Source organism: Gorilla gorilla, chromosome 9 (genome assembly GCF_029281585.2).
Source record: "Gorilla gorilla gorilla isolate KB3781 chromosome 9, NHGRI_mGorGor1-v2.1_pri, whole genome shotgun sequence".
Taxonomy (NCBI): domain Eukaryota; kingdom Metazoa; phylum Chordata; class Mammalia; order Primates; family Hominidae; genus Gorilla; species Gorilla gorilla.
The window spans coordinates 71,129,771-71,145,449 of NC_073233.2; the positions used below are offsets into that span (position 1 = coordinate 71,129,771).

A 15,679-nucleotide genomic window follows, 5' to 3' on the forward strand; every position below is an offset into this window, starting at 1 on the left:
AAATAAAAGTTAAAAAAGATTTTCTTGTAAAAAAAGTGGTATGGATAAATTTAAATTTCTAATGAGCAGCAATGATTTTTTTAGTATAAGCATGTCCCATGAGATATTTTGGATATCATTACACTAAAAATTATTTGTTCTTTATCTGAGATTTGAATTAAATGGAACCTCCTATGTTTTATTCAGTTAAATAAAATACTGAATATTTGGGTGAAATAAAATTTCCTATGAACAGTGAATAATTTTGAGTTTTATTGCATCTCTTGCAATATTTGGATATTTTTCAGAAGTATTTGTTGATTATCTTATATTCAAATTTAATTAACTGTCCTTAATTTCATCAGGAAACCCTTTGTGTTTTGCTTCTTGAATTGCACATTTAGCACAGATTAGGAGAATGTACTCAAGGCTAGACAGAGGATCAAATGGAATTCATGTCCTAATTCCACGTACATCTGCATTCAAGGATGTCATATGGCAAAAGAAGAATGCAAGCTCAATACCTTGAGAACAGAAAGAAGACAAAGCATGGTGCAGACATCACCAGCTGGAGGATGCACTGGTCTCGAATGACAAAAGCCAGGCCTCCTAGGGTTATATGTCCAATACTAGCAGCACAAAGAGTCAATGTCAATGCCATGGCACAGAATTGGTGAGTTATCCACTCTACAACTGAAAGAAAACACAAACAAGATTTAGCTTCAAATACAGGTGGAGCTTCAATGTCAAAGCCAAGGCTTGGAAAATGTGGATCGAAAATATTGACTTACTTAACAAAACAGTATTTACAATGATGCTAAATGTAGCAGCCCCAGCCAAGAAGCGCAGGGAGCAGTATACGAGGATGGTGGGAGCAAAGGCCGCACAGGTGCCTACAATGGCGAGCTGGAGGTAAGACCATCTGAGCACGAACTTTCTCCCAAACCTGAGAAACAGGGGCACATTAGATAATGGGAACAATAACAACCTTTGGGAAATGTTAGCAAAGGGAAAGCACACTTTGAAACTTAAAGGATGTTTAACAAGTGAAACTTTACACTTAAAACGTTAAAGAATCAACAGTTAATCAATGGCAGGTCTTCTCAGAAGGAATGTTCTCTGTTTGTAAATAGATACTGAGTGTATAAAAGTTTCTTCTCCAATCTGTTGCCAGTAGATCATTGATACAAATTCAAAACATGTAAGACAGGCTGGGATGTTGAAATGTTAACACACCAGAAATGTCCCTTGTGAAGACAAATTGTTCTACCAAAAAGATACATGCACTCACATGTTCATTGAAGCACTATCCACAGTAGCAAAGGCATGGAATAACCTCAGTGCCCACCAATGGTAGACTGGAGTACTATGTAGCCACAAAAAAGAATGAAATCATGTCTTCTGCAGCAACATGGATGCAGATGGAGGCCATTTTCCTAAGTGAATTAATGTAGGAACAGAAAACCAAACATTACGATGTCCTCAACTTATAAGTGGGAGCTAAATGTTAAGTACACAGGGACATGAAGGGAACAATAGATGCTGGGGACTACAAGAGTTGGCAGGGAGGGAGGGGAAAAGGGTTTGAGAAACTACCAATTGGGTACTATGCTAACTACCTGGGTGATGGGTTCATTCATACCCCTAGCCTCAGCATCATGCAATATATTCATGTAACAAACCTGCACATGCACACCTCGAATCTAAAATAAAAGTTGAAATTAAAAAAAGAGAAATATCTCCTGTATTAACATACAGTGCACCATGAACACAAGTTCTCTCCTATGTACTTTAGCATACTAGAGAGTCTGTATAGTGGCTGGGAGGCAAGAGATCTAATTCTATACATGAAATTCTAGGACTGTGCAGGCCATAGGTAAACGGATGTGAAAGGAACATCCATGAAACAATACATCAAAGTGGGTTAAGATTTTCAGGGGAGGGTTAAAAAAATAAAAAGGAAATTCTGTGTTTTATTATTTTCTGGGAAAGAGGACCTCTCTGTAGACAACTTGGACAATGTGGCATGTGGTGAGGCAGAATTTCAGCTCTTGCCAATTGTCATTTGTTATTGTATTGAAGGTCCTAGCTACTGCCAGAAAGATAATAAAAAGCAAAAGATAGAAAAATAATTGTTCTACCAAAAACACACATGCACTCACATGTTCTTGCAGATGGCATGATTTTGTAGTGGAAAATTTTAGGGAATCCACAAAATGCTACTCGAACTAATTATCAAGTTGGAAGGATGTAAGCTTAATATAGAAAAAGACAATTACCTTCATATATAGTAGCTATGAATAATTAGAAATTAAAATTATGATGAACAACTTTATGGCCTCAAAAACTAAGTTAATTAGAATAAATTTAATGGAAAAATGCATGACTTTTTTCTATAAACCGTAAAATATTGCAAAGGGAATTTAAGAAAATCAAAATTAATGGAGAGTGATATTACATTCACAGCCTATAAAATTCAATATTTTAAAATGGCAATTTTACCAAACTGCTATATAGATTTAATGCAGTCCCAGTCAAATCCTAAAGAGAATCACCTTTTTGACTCCCAGCACCATCATTGCTTTTCTTTGACATTTACATAAGGGAAGTGGTATCGTATGCAATCATTTTTGGTTGTTCTTGTGGCAAACAAAATGATTTTGGTATTCATCCATGTTATGGTACAGAGTAAGTTCTTCATTCCTTTTTCTGTATAAAAATCCACTATGTGAATATCCTGCATCTTATTTATTCATTCTATTATTAATGAAATTCTAGAGTATTTCTAGTTTGGGCATATCATGAACAGTTGAGTGTGTTATATCCAAAGTATCAATTTGATCATGGCTGTCTCTGCATATGATCATTTAATATTTCCCCCCAGGTTTGTGATAAAGCTCCAGATCCTTAGATTACCTTGCCCCGTCAACTTCAGCTGGTTCTCCACTGTCATCTCCTGCCTGGTACCACTACCTTATCTTGCACCACCCTATGATCCATTAAAATTGGTTTATCTGCATTTTCTCATGGCACTGTCCCAGAGGGCTGGGTTACTGGACTGTTGGAAATCAACCCTCTGACTCTCAACTCTTTTAAGTGTACTTTTACTGTCATACATTCAAGGTTTCAGGAGAGATACCAGAAGACATGATGCTGGTGGATGGCAATGGGCACCTCAAGTCCCTCGTCACAATCAGTGGAGACATGGTTGGGCGATGATAATGTTTTCCTGCCATTTCAGAAGACATACGGTAAGTTAGAGGGTACCCCAAATTTCTCATGTCACAGACTGTGACAATATTGTCCTTAGATTACTTACCTTTTGTTGTAAGGTAGAGGTTGTAATACCTCTAAAAAGCTGTTTTTGCAAAGACAAAAAAATCAAGAATCCAGGCATGATTTCTCAAGACACCATTATTGACACCTTGAAATGTACCCTGCAGATTTTAGAAAAATGTCTGCCCCATCACGCTTGGAACTATGATCTAATGATCATGCTCCGGGCACAAGCCATCAGCACACAATGTCCAGGAGGGACTGCACATGGTACCCCTTGCTGAGGCTGAATTCCATGTCGTGAAACATGTTCCTCTCTGTTCCCATAGATAACTCTGTTTCATCTTTCTAAACCAAATGTTGTGGCACTTTCTTTCCAAACTCTGTCTTTGGAAAAATTTTAAATTTTTAGTTTTTGTGGGTACATAGTAGGTGTGTATACTTAGGGAGTAAATGAGAGATTTTGAAACAGGCATGCAATGTGTTATAATCACATCAGGGTAAATGGGGCATCCATCACCTCAAGCATTTATCCTTTGTGTTACAAACAATCCAATTATACTCTTTTAGTTATTTTAAAGTGTACAATTAAATTATTACTGACTGCAGTCACCGTGTTGTGCGATCAAATACTAGGTCTTATTCATTCTTTCCATTTTTTTGTGTACCCATTAACCATGCCCACTTTCCCCCTGACACACCCACTACTGCCCTTCCCAGTCTCTGGTAATTATCATTTTACTCTCTATGTCTGTGAGTTTAATTGTTTTAGTTTTTAGATCTGCAGATAAGTGAGAACATGTGAAGTTTGTCTTTCTTTGCCTGGCTTATTTCACTCAACATAATGATCTACAGTTTCATTCATGTTGTTGCAAATGACAAGATCTCATTCTTTTTTTATGGCTGAATAATACTCTACTTTGTATATGTACCATATTTTCTTTATCCATTCATCTGTTGTGGACACTTAGGTTGCTTCCAAATCTTGGCTATTGTGAATAGTGCTGCAATAAACATGGAGAGCAGATATCCTTTCCTTTTGATACACTGATTTCCTTTTTGGGTGTGTACCTAGCAGTGGGATTGCTGAATCATATGGTAGCTCTACGTTTAACTTTTTGAGGAACCTCCAAATTGTTTTCCATGGGAGTTGTACTAAGTTATATTCCCACCAACAGTGCATGAGGGTTCCCTTTTCTCCACATCCTCACCAGCATTTATCATTGCCTGCCTTTTGGATACAAGCGATTTTAACTGGGGTGAGATGATATCTCACTGTAGTTTTGATTTGCGTTTTTTCTGATGACCAATGATGTTGAGCACATTTTCATATACCTGTTTGTTTTTTGTGTGTCTTCTTTTGAGAAATGTCTCTTCAGATATTTCACCCATTTAAAAATTAAATTGTTAGATTTTTTTTCCTACAGAGTTGTGCACACTCCTTATATATTCTGGTTATTAATCCCTTATCAGATGGGTAACTTGCAAAATTCCTCCCATTCTGTGGGTTGTCTCTTCCCTTTGTTGATTGTTTCCTTTGTTGTACAGAGGTTTTTTGAACTTGATATGATCCAGTTTCTCCATTTTTGCTTCGTTTGCCTGTGCTTGTTGCGTATTACTGCAGAAATCTTTGCCCAGTCCAATGTCCTGGAGAGTTTACCCAAAGTTTTCTTGCATTAGTTTCATAGTTTGAGGTCTTAGATTTAAACTTTTAATTCATTTTGATTTAATTTTTATATATGGTAAAAGATAGGGGTCTAATTTTATTCTTTTGCATGTGGATATCCAGTTTCCCAGCACTGCGTATTAAAGAGACTGTCCTTTTCCCCAATGTATGTTTTTGGCACCTTTGTTGATGATGAGTTCACTGTAGATGTATGGATTTTTTTCTGGATTCTCCATTCTGTTCCATTGGTCTATGTGTGTGTTTTTATGCCAGTACATCTTGTTTTGGTTACTATAGCTCTGTAGTATAATTGAAAGGTAATGTGACTCTTCCAGTTTTGTTCTTTTTGCTCATGATAGCTTTGGCTATTCTGGGTCTTTTGTGGTTTCATATATAGTTTAGAACAATGTTTTCTACATCTGAGAATAATGTAATTGGTATTTTGATAGAGATTGCATTGAATCTGTGATTGTGTTGGGTAGTATGGACATTTTAACAATATTGATCATTCCAATCCACGGACATGAATATCTTTCCATTTTTGGTGTCCCATTCAATTTATTTCGCCAACATTTTAGGGTTTTCATTGTAGGGATCTTTCACTTCTTAGGTTAATTTCTAGGTGTTTAATTTTATTTGTCACTATTGTAAATGGGGTTACTTTCTTGATTTGTTTTCCAGGTTGTTCACTGTTGGCATATAGAAATGCTACTGATCTTTGTATGTTGATTTTTTATCCTGCAACTTTACAGAATTTGGGTATCAATTTGAATAGTTTTTTGGTGGAGTCTTTATGTTTTTCCAAATAGAAGATCATATAGTCTGCAAACAAGGGTAATTTGACTTCTTCCTTTCCAGTTGGGTGCTATTTATATTTTTCTCTTGTCTGATTGCTCTAGTTAGGACTTCCTGTACTATTTTAAATGGCAAGGGTGAATGTGGGCATCCTTGTTGTGTTTCAGATCTTAGAGAAAAGGCTTTCAATTTTTCCCCATTTTGTATGATACTAGCTATGAGTCTGTCATATATGGCTTTTATTATGTTGAAGTATGTTCCTTCTATACCCAGTTTTTTTTGAGAGTTTTTTTTTTATCATGAAGCAATGTTTAATTTTATCAAATGTTTATTCAGTATTGAGATGATCATCTGGTTTCTGTCCTTCATTCTATTGATATAATGTATCACATCAATTGATTTTTGTATTTTGAACCATCTTTGCATCCCTGGTTCAAAATCCTACTTGGTCATGATGAAAAACCTTTTTAATGTGTTGCTGAATTCAATTTGCTAGTACTTTGTGGAGAATTTTTTCATCAATGTTCTTCAGGGATATTGGCCTGTAGTTTTCTTTTTTTGAGGTGTCTTTGTCTGGTTTTGGTATCTGTGTAATACTAACCTTGTATTATGAGTTTAATATATTTCCTCTGTTTCTATTTTTTGGAATAGTTTGATTGGGATTCGTATGACTTCTTTAAATGTTTGGTAGAATTCAGCAGTGAAGTCATCAGGTCCCAGGCTTTTCCTTACCTGGAGACTTTTTATTACAGCTTCAATCTCATTACTTGTTATTGGTCTGTTCTGGTTTTGGATTTCTTTAGGGCTCAATCTTGGTAGGTTGTATGTATCTAGGAATTTACCCATTTCTTGTATATTTTCCAATTTATTGGCACATAATTGCTAATAGTAGCCTCTAATGACCCTTTGAATTTCTGTGGTATCAGTTGTAATGTCTCTTTTTTCCATCTCTGATTTTATTTATATAGGGTTTCTCTCCTTTTTCTTAGTCTAGCTAAAGGTTTGCCAATTTTGTTTATCTTTCCAGAAAACCAAGTTTTGTTTTGTTGCTGTTTTGTATTCTTTTCTTCATTTTAAATTCCTTTATTATTGCTCTGATCTTTATTTATTTTCTTCTGTTAATTTTTGATTTAATATGCTCTTGCTTTTCTAGTTCTTTAAGATTCATCATTATGTTGTTCGTTTGAAATTCATTTTTTCCTTTTTGATGTAGGCACTTATAGCTCTAAACTTCCCTCTTGGTACCGCTTTTGCTGTATTCCATTGATTTTGGTATATTGTGTTTCCATTATCATTTGTTTCAATATATTTCTCAATTTCCTTCTTAATCTATTCATACCCACTAGTCATTCAGGAGCATACTCTTTAATTTTTATGTATTTTTATAGTTTCCAGAATCTGTCTTATTGATTTCTGTTATTCCAGTGTGGTCAGAGAAGATACCTGAAATTATTTCAGGTTAAGTCCAATGTTTCTTTGTTGATATTCTGTCTGGAAGATCTGTTCAATATTGAAAGTGGGGTGTTGAAATCTCTAGCTATTATTATATTGGGCCCTATCTCTCTCTTAGATATGTAATATTTTCTTTATATATCTGAGTGCACCAATGTTGTGTGTATATATTTATAATTTTTAGGTCCTCTTGCTGAATTGACCCCTTTATCATCTCTTTTTACATTTTTTTGTCTTGTAATCTATTTTGTCTGATATAAGCATAGCTAATCTTGCTCTTTTTTGGTTTTCATTGGCATGGAATATCTTTTTCCATCCCTTTATTTTCAGTCTATGTGTGTATAGATAAGATGCATTTCTTGTAGGCAACAGATCATTGTTTTTGTTTTTACTATTCAGCCTCTCTATGTCTTTTGATTGCAGAGATTAGTCCATTTACATTCAATAATATTATTGATAAGTAAGGACTTACTCCTGCCATTGTGTTATTTATTTTCTGGTTGTTTTGTGGTCTTCTCTTCTTTTTTTCCTTCCTGTCTTCCTTTTAGTGAAGGTGATTCTCTCTGGTGATATGTTTTGGTTTCTTGCTTTTTATTTTTTGTGTATCCATTGTATGTTTTTAGATTTGAGGTTACCATGAGAGGCCTGCAATTAATATCTTATAACTCATTATTTTAAACTGATAGTTAATAGAGATTGCATAAACATGAAAAACAAACAGGCAAAAAGAAAGCTAATACAACTGCATACTTTACCTCGATCTCTCTGCTTTTTAACCTTTGTTTCTGTTTATATTTTATTGTACTATCTATGTCTTGAAAAGTTGTTGTAGGCTGGGTGCAGTGGCTCACGCCTGGAATCCCAGCACTTTGGGAGGCAGAGGTGGGTGGATCTTGAGGTCAGGAGATGGAGACCATCCTGGCTAACACAGTGAAACCCTGTCTCTACTAAAAATACAAAAAATTAGCCAGGTATGGTGGCAGGCGCCTGTAGTCCCAGCTACTCGGCAGGCTGAGGCAGGAGAATGACGTGAACCCAGGAAGTGGAGCTTGCAGTGAGCCGAGATTGTGCCACTGCACTCCAGCCTGGGTGACAGAGCAAGACTCCATCTCAAAATAAATAAATAAATACATAAATAAAAATAAAATAAAATAAATTTGTTTTAGTTAGTTTATATGCCACAATTACAGTGTCATAATATCCTGTGATTTTCTGTGTACTTACTACTAGCAGGGAGTTTTATACATTCAGATAATTTCTTATGGCTCATTACTGTTCTTTACTTTCAGATTGAATAATTTCCTTTAGCATTTCTTGTAGGACAGGTCTGGTGTTGATGAAACCTCTCAGCCTTTGTCTGGGAAAGTCTAAATTTCTCATTCATATTTGAAGGATATTTTTGCCAAATATACTATTATAGGGTAAAAGTTTTTTTTTTCTTCTTCAGCACTTTAAGTATATCATGCCACTCTGTCCTGGCCTGTAAGGTTTGCATGGAAAAGTCTGCTGCCAGACATATTGGGTCTCCATTGGATGTTATTTGTTTCTTTTCTCTTGCGTGTTTAGGATTTTTTATTTATCCTTGACCTAGGGAGTTGGATTATTAATACCTTGAGGTAATCTTCTTTGGGTTAAATCTGCTCGATACCCTATGATTTTCTTGTACTTGAATATTGATATCTTTCTCTGTATTTGTGAAGTTCTCTCCTAATAGCTCTTTGAATAAATTGTCTACCCTTGTCTCTCTCTCTCTCTCTGTCTTCTTGAAGGCCAATAACTCTTAGATTTATCCTTTTGAGATGATTTTCTAGATGTTGTGGGAGTGCTTCATTCTTTTTAATTCTTTTCACTTTTGTCTCCTCTGACTCTGTGTTTTTAAATAGCCTGTTTTCAAGCTCACTAATTCTTTCTTCTGCTTGATCAATTCTGCTGTTAAGAGATTCTGATGCATTCTTCCATGTCAATTACATTTCTTCAACTCCAGAATTTCTGCTTCTTGATTCTTTTTAATTATTTCAATGTGTTTGGTAAATTAATCTAATAGGATTCTGAATTCCTTCTCTGTGTTATCTTGAATTTCTTCATTTTTTCTCAATACCATTATTTTGAATTTTCTATCTGAAAGGTCACATATCTGTCTCTCCAATATTGGTCCCTGGTACCTTATTTAGTTTGTTTAGTGAAGTCATGATTTCCTAGATGGTCTTGATGTTTGTGGATGCTTTTTGGTGCCTGGGCATTGAAATGTTAGATATTCATTGTGGTTTTCACAGTCTAGGCTTTGCTCATACTCATCCTTCTTGGGTAGACTTTTCAGGTATTCAAAGGGGCTTGAGTGTTGTGATCTAAGTTTTTGATCACTGCAACCACATCTGCATTAGGGGGCCTCCAAACATAGTAATGCTGTAGTTCTTGCAGACTGCCTTGGTGGTCTTGGATAAGATCTGGAAAAATTATTTGGACCAGCAGGCAGAGACTCTTGTTTTTTTTCTTTATTTTCTCCCAAACAAATGGAGTCTTTCTCTCTGTTCTGAGCTGCTTGTAGCTAGCGATGGGATGGCAAAAACTCCTGAGGCCACTACCACTAGGACTGTCCTGGGTCAGACCTGAAGACAGCATAGCACTGGGTCTTGGCCAAGGCCCAAGGTAAGAATTTCCTTGTTACCACCTATATTTGCTAAAGGTCCTAGGGTTCTACAATCAGGAGGTGGTGAAACCAGCCAACCTTGTGTCCTTCCTTTCAGGGTGGCAAGTTCCCCTGGGCCCCAGGCAAATCCAGAGATGCTGTACAGGAGCCAGGGCTTGGAGTTGGAAACCTTATAAATCTACCCATCATTCTATTCTACTGCAGCTAAGCTGCCACCAAAACCACAAGACAAAATCCTTTCCACTCTTGTCTCCCCTTTCCACCAGAAGAGGAATCTGTCTGTGTGTCCAATACCACCACAGGCCCATGTGGAGTACTTCCAGGGTGATTATTAACTTATGGTCCAAGGGCTCTTTGGTCAGCTTGTGGTGAATGCTGCCAGACCTGGGACTCACCCTTTAGGGCAGTGGGCTCCCATCTGGCCCAGAGTAGGTCTAGAAATGCTGCCCAAGAGCTAAGACCTAGAATTGGGAACCCCAAAGGCCTACTTGGTGGTCTTCCCCACTGCGGCTGAGCTGGTACCTAAGGTGCAAGACAAAGTCCCCTTTATTCTTCCCTCTCCTTTTCTCAAGCAGAAGGAGTCTCTCCTTGTAGCCCCCACAGATGTGAATATGCTGGGCCACACCTGAAGTCAGCATATCTCGGAGTCTCTCCCAAGGTCAATGACATGGTTACCACTGCTGATTATTTAGGAGCCAAGGGATATTTAGTTAGCAGGTACTATTTCCTGCCAGGACTGGGCCCTTCTCTTTAAGGCAGCAGATTCCCTTCTGGCTCAGGGTGTGTCTAGAAATGTCATCCAGGAGTTAGGTCCTGGAATGAAGGGATCATGACTCTGCCCAGTGCCCTCTCCTACTGTGGCTGAGCTGGTATCCAAGTTGTGAAAAAAAGTCATCTTTACTTTTCCCTCTCCTCTCCCCAAATGGAATGAAGGAGTCTCTTTTGGAGGTGCAAGGTGCATTGTCTGTGGTTGGGGAGGGAGTGATGTAAGCACTCCATTAGCCACCCAAGCTGTTTTCTCATTAGATCCTGTGCTCCCCATGTCCACTGGCTCTTAGCCCAGCTCAGCAGTAGAACTTGCCTAGAAGTTGCAGTCCTTGTGGCCTAGACAGTCTTTCAAGTTTGTTTAGGACGAGAGCACTTTAGCCTGTGATGGCAAGGCTTACCAAAACTCATATTCTGGACGCTGGGATGGGTGATTCACCTCTGTGGCTATGGCTGGTCTAAATACTTCCTTCATGAGTGCTGGCTGAGTTCTGCCCTGTGTTGGCAGCACTGAGTCCCAATGCAAAATCCCATAATTGCTGTGCTCTTCCTCCCCCAAGTGCACAGATTCTCTGTGCCACATGGCCAGTGCTGGGGGATGGAGATGGAGTGTTGTCAGCAATTCAAGACTGTCTTTCCTACCCCCTTCAATGAACTTAAAATCAGGTACTATGATCATTCACTTGATTTTTGGTTCTTATGAAGGTGCATTTTTGTGTAGATAGTTTTCAAGTTTGGTATTCCTGTGGGGAGGACAATCAGTGGAAGCTTCTGTTCTGTCATCTTGCTCTGCCTCCCCTGGGATTTATCCAAACCCTATTTTGAAACACCCTCAGATCAGATGGAGATGAAATTTCTGTGTCTTGTGCACAGCACACACATTTTTAAAAATAGCACTCACCACACTCACCATAATTTTCCTTTTGTGTCTACAAATCCCTGGGGACCAAGGGAGCAACAGGATAGTGTGATTTCCAAAAATATTTCTAGATGAAAAATGTTTCATGAATTGATGAAAATACCCTTGAAGAGAGCTATGCTCCATAGACACTCACCTGTCTGACAAATGGCCATATAGGTTGCCTCCCACCATCATTCCAGCCATGAATAGAAATTTAGCTACTGAATTCAGTGGTTGAGATTCACATACCAGATCCCACTGGAAGAAAAGGAAACCCTCATATCAATGCTTATAGCCCCTCAGTGTAACCTTATCAAAATGTCTTAAAATAGCCTGCAAGTTTCATTCTATCTTCCTCCCTAGCTTCCCTTTTCTGCATTACCCGATATTCACTGTTCAGGTCTCAACTTAAACACAACTTTCTCTTGGAAGCTATTCCTAAACTTTTAGGTATTATTAGTGCCCAGTTTTATTCCATACTAAATGGTTCTCAACCTTGGCCCCACAGTGAAATCATCTGAGAACCTTTAAATATTTTTGGATGCCTAAATTTCACCCCTAGACTTTCTCATATGACTGTTGTAAGATATACTCTGGACATGGAGGTTTTCAGTAATTTCCCAGAGGTTTATAATTTTCAACCACAGGCTGAGCATTCCTGACTTAGCAGAATATTTTTAACACATTATTCATAAATGCTTGCTTAAATTTTGGTTTTACCAAGAATAAAAGCACTATGATAGCAGGGTCACATCTACTTTTGAATTCATTAGACTCATTAAATGTGCAGGTATCTGGCATTCAATAGAGAAGCAATTAATGTTTGCTGAAAGAATGAAGAATAAGCACCTACATGTGACTAAAGGCTGGAAGCACAATCATTTCTTGTGTTATTCTAAACACCCAGGTCATGTATGCAAGAGAGGAAAATGAGGCCTCTTACCTTAGTCACAATGGTGGAAGGGAAGGAGCTTTGGTCATATACCCAGCCATCCACACAGGGCTCTGTATCTGGCTCACTCGTGTTGGGGAAGGTCCCATTCAGATGAAGGAGTTCCCATTGGGGATGGACAAAGCGACGACACTTCTCTGGCCTCAGATTTGAGTCGAATGGGATGGAGATTCTCAGGAGGGCATCCTGGCTGAGGGTCCCAGGGTCATTGTCAGGGATAGTGTCATTGTCCAGTATGTGAACCCAGCAGCGATGATCAGGTATGAATGCAGCGAAGTTCTCCAGCCGAGTTTGATGGTATACTATGACGTTGAACATTATAAGGAAAACCATCTGAAGGATCTGGAATCTCCCCAGGCCTCCAACTTGATCTAGGAGGTCCTGAAAGGCCATTGAGGCTGGACAAGTGATCCCCAAGAGGAGACAAAATGACTGTATCTAGATAAGTTCAAAGAGAAAATATTTCCTTTCCTTAAATCACACTAAGTGTGTGTGTTGATCCTGACCCCACTCTCTTCTTAATGGGACCTCTCTCCCCTCTGCAGCAAGGTCACAGAAGCAATTTCCTCAAGTAGTTTTGGGGTCAGGTAGGTATCTGTTTTCTTTAGGGTCACATAAGAAATAATTGGCTCAGATACTTCCAACCATTTTCAATGAAATGTGTTTAAACATTAGACATCTACTTATTGATGTCTTTAGTAGCTCCCCAATAGCAGCATTGAACTTTGGTCTGCACATTTTTTTGTAAACAAACTAAAATAAATCTGCTACTTGGTATGCAGTCTTTCCAGAAAGTGTAATCTGTGGGACTCAAAGGCAAAGTGCTTTTTCTTTTCTCTGTGAAATGAAAGCAAATGTCTTTCTTGTTAAGTACCAATTTTTGATTAAGGGTTGATAAACACAATCTGAGTTGAATTAAAATGAGTAATATGGTGCAATACTTCCATTTTGTTGACTGATGTTCTGCTTCATGCCAAATCATACCACAAACTCACACTGGAAGTAAATTACTTCAAATGTGGGGAGAGTGGGTAGTGATAAGAACCAGAGGAGTAAGCCAGTGCTAAGCTCACATGGAGGTTTACTTTTACTGGCTTATTGATTCTTTCAGATATTATTTGTGGGGACATTTTCTGTGTCAGTATCTTGAATAATGTGTACAACAAGGTTCAAAAATCTTATAGTTCAGTGAGTAAGATAGAGTACATAAACAATTGTAATCTGATACTGTAAATATTACGTGAGATGCACTATGTGCTATGGAAGAATTGCAGACAAATTATAGGAGAAAATTTCACCTTGATTAGGACTAAAATTCTTTAAAATGTATACCTCATTGAGGTATAATTCATTTACCATACAGTTCACCCTTTTTAAAAAAATTTTATTTATTTATTTATTTTTATTATACTTTAAGTTCTAGGGTACATGTACACAACGTGCAGATTTGTTACACATGTATACATGTGCCATGTTGGTGCGCTGCACCCATTAACAAGTCATTTACATTAGGTATATCTCCTAATGCTATCCCTCCCCCATCCCCCAACCCCAAGACAGGCCCCAGTGCGTGATGTTCCCCTTCCTGTGTCCAAGTGTTCTCATTATTCAATTCCCACCTATAAGTGAGGACATGTGGTGTTTGGTTTTTTTGTCCTTGAGATAGTTGGTTGAGAAGGATGGTTTCCAGCTTCATCCATGTCCCTACAAAGGACATGAACTCATCATTTTTTATGGCTGCATAGTATTCCATGGTGTATATGTGCCACATTTTCTTAATCCAGTCTATCATTGGTGGACATTTGGGTTGGTTCCAAGTCTTTGCTATTGTGAATAGTGCCACAATAAACATACGTGTGCATGTGTCTTTATAGCAGCATGAATTATAATCCTTTGGGTATATACTCAGTAATAGGATGGCTGGGTCAAATGGTATTTCTAGTTCTGGATCCTTGAGGAATCACCACACTGTGTTCCACAATGGTTGAACTAGTTTACAGTCCCACCAACAGTGTAAAAGTGTTCCTATTTCTCCACATCCTCTCCAGCACCTGTTGTTTCCTGACTTTTTAATGATTGCCATTCAAACTGGTGTGAGATGGTATCTCATTGTGGGTTTGATTTGCATTTCTCTGATGGCCAGTGATGATGAGCATTTTTTCATGTGTCTTTTGGCTGCATAAATGTCTTCTTTTGAAAAGTGTCTGTTCATATACTTTGCCCACTTTTTGATGGGGTTCTTTTTTTCTTGTAAATTTGTTTGAGTTCATTGTAGATTCTGGATATTAGCCCTTTGTCAGATGAGTAGATTGCAAAATTTTTCTCCCATTCTGTAGGTTGCCTGTTCACTCTGATGGTAGTTTCTTTTGCTGTGCACAATCTCTCTAGTTTAATTGGACCCCATTTGTCAATTTTGGCTTTTGGTGTTTTAGACATGAAGTTCTTGCCCATGCCTATGTCCTGAATGGTATTGCCTAGTTTTTCTTCTAGGGTTTTTATGGTTTTAGGTCAAAGATTTAAGTCTTTAATCCATCTTGAATTAATTTTTGTGTAAGGTATAAGGAAGGGATCCAGTTTCAGCTTTCTACATATGGCTAGCCAGTTTTCCCAGCACCATTTATTAAATAGGGAATCCTTTCCCCATTTCTTCTTTTTGTCAGGTTTGTCAAAGATCAGATAGTTGTAGATATGTGGCATTATTTCTGAGGGCTCTGTTCTGTTCCATTGGTCTATATCTCTGTTTTGGTACCAGTACCATGCTGTTTTGGTGACTGTAGCCTTGTAGTATATAGTTTGAAGTCAGGAGGCGTGATGCTTCCAGCTTTGTTCTTTTGGCTTAGGATTGACTTGGCAATGCAGGCTCTTTTTTGGTTCCATATGAACTTTAAAGTAGTTTTTTCCAATTGTGTGAAGAAAGTCATTGGTAGCTTGATGGGGATGGCATTGAATCTATAAATGACCTTGGGCAGTATGGCCATTTTCACTATATTGATTCTTCCTACCCATGAGCATGGAATGTTGTTCCATTTGTTTGTATCCTCTTTTATTTGGTTGAGCAGTGGTTTGTTGTTCTCCTTGAAGAGGTCCTTCACATCCCTTTTAAGTTGGATTCCTAGGTATTTTATTCTCTTTGAAGCAATTGTGAATGGGAATTCACACATGATTCGGCTCTCTGTTTTTCTGTTATTGGTGTATAAGAATGCTTGTGATTTTTGCACATTGATTTTGTATCCTGAGACTTTGCTG

The 15,679-nt window shown here is 37.9% G+C and overlaps 1 protein-coding gene across 2 annotated transcripts in view; it reads right to left on the reverse strand.

The window, feature by feature from the left end:
* The window catches only part of SLC22A25 (solute carrier family 22 member 25), a 70,677-nt gene that overhangs the window by 43,932 nt on the left and 11,066 nt on the right, over positions 1-15,679 (reverse strand). For both annotated transcript variants that reach the window (XM_063710669.1, XM_063710668.1), the window contains exons 4-7: positions 12,425-13,270; positions 11,636-11,739; positions 771-925; positions 504-672 (exon numbers count right to left, since the gene is read on the reverse strand). In XM_063710669.1, the coding sequence (XP_063566739.1) occupies positions 504-672; positions 771-925; positions 11,636-11,739; positions 12,425-12,826 (830 nt within the window). In that variant the 5' untranslated portion in view covers positions 12,827-13,270. The remainder of the gene's footprint in view (positions 1-503; positions 673-770; positions 926-11,635; positions 11,740-12,424; positions 13,271-15,679) is intronic.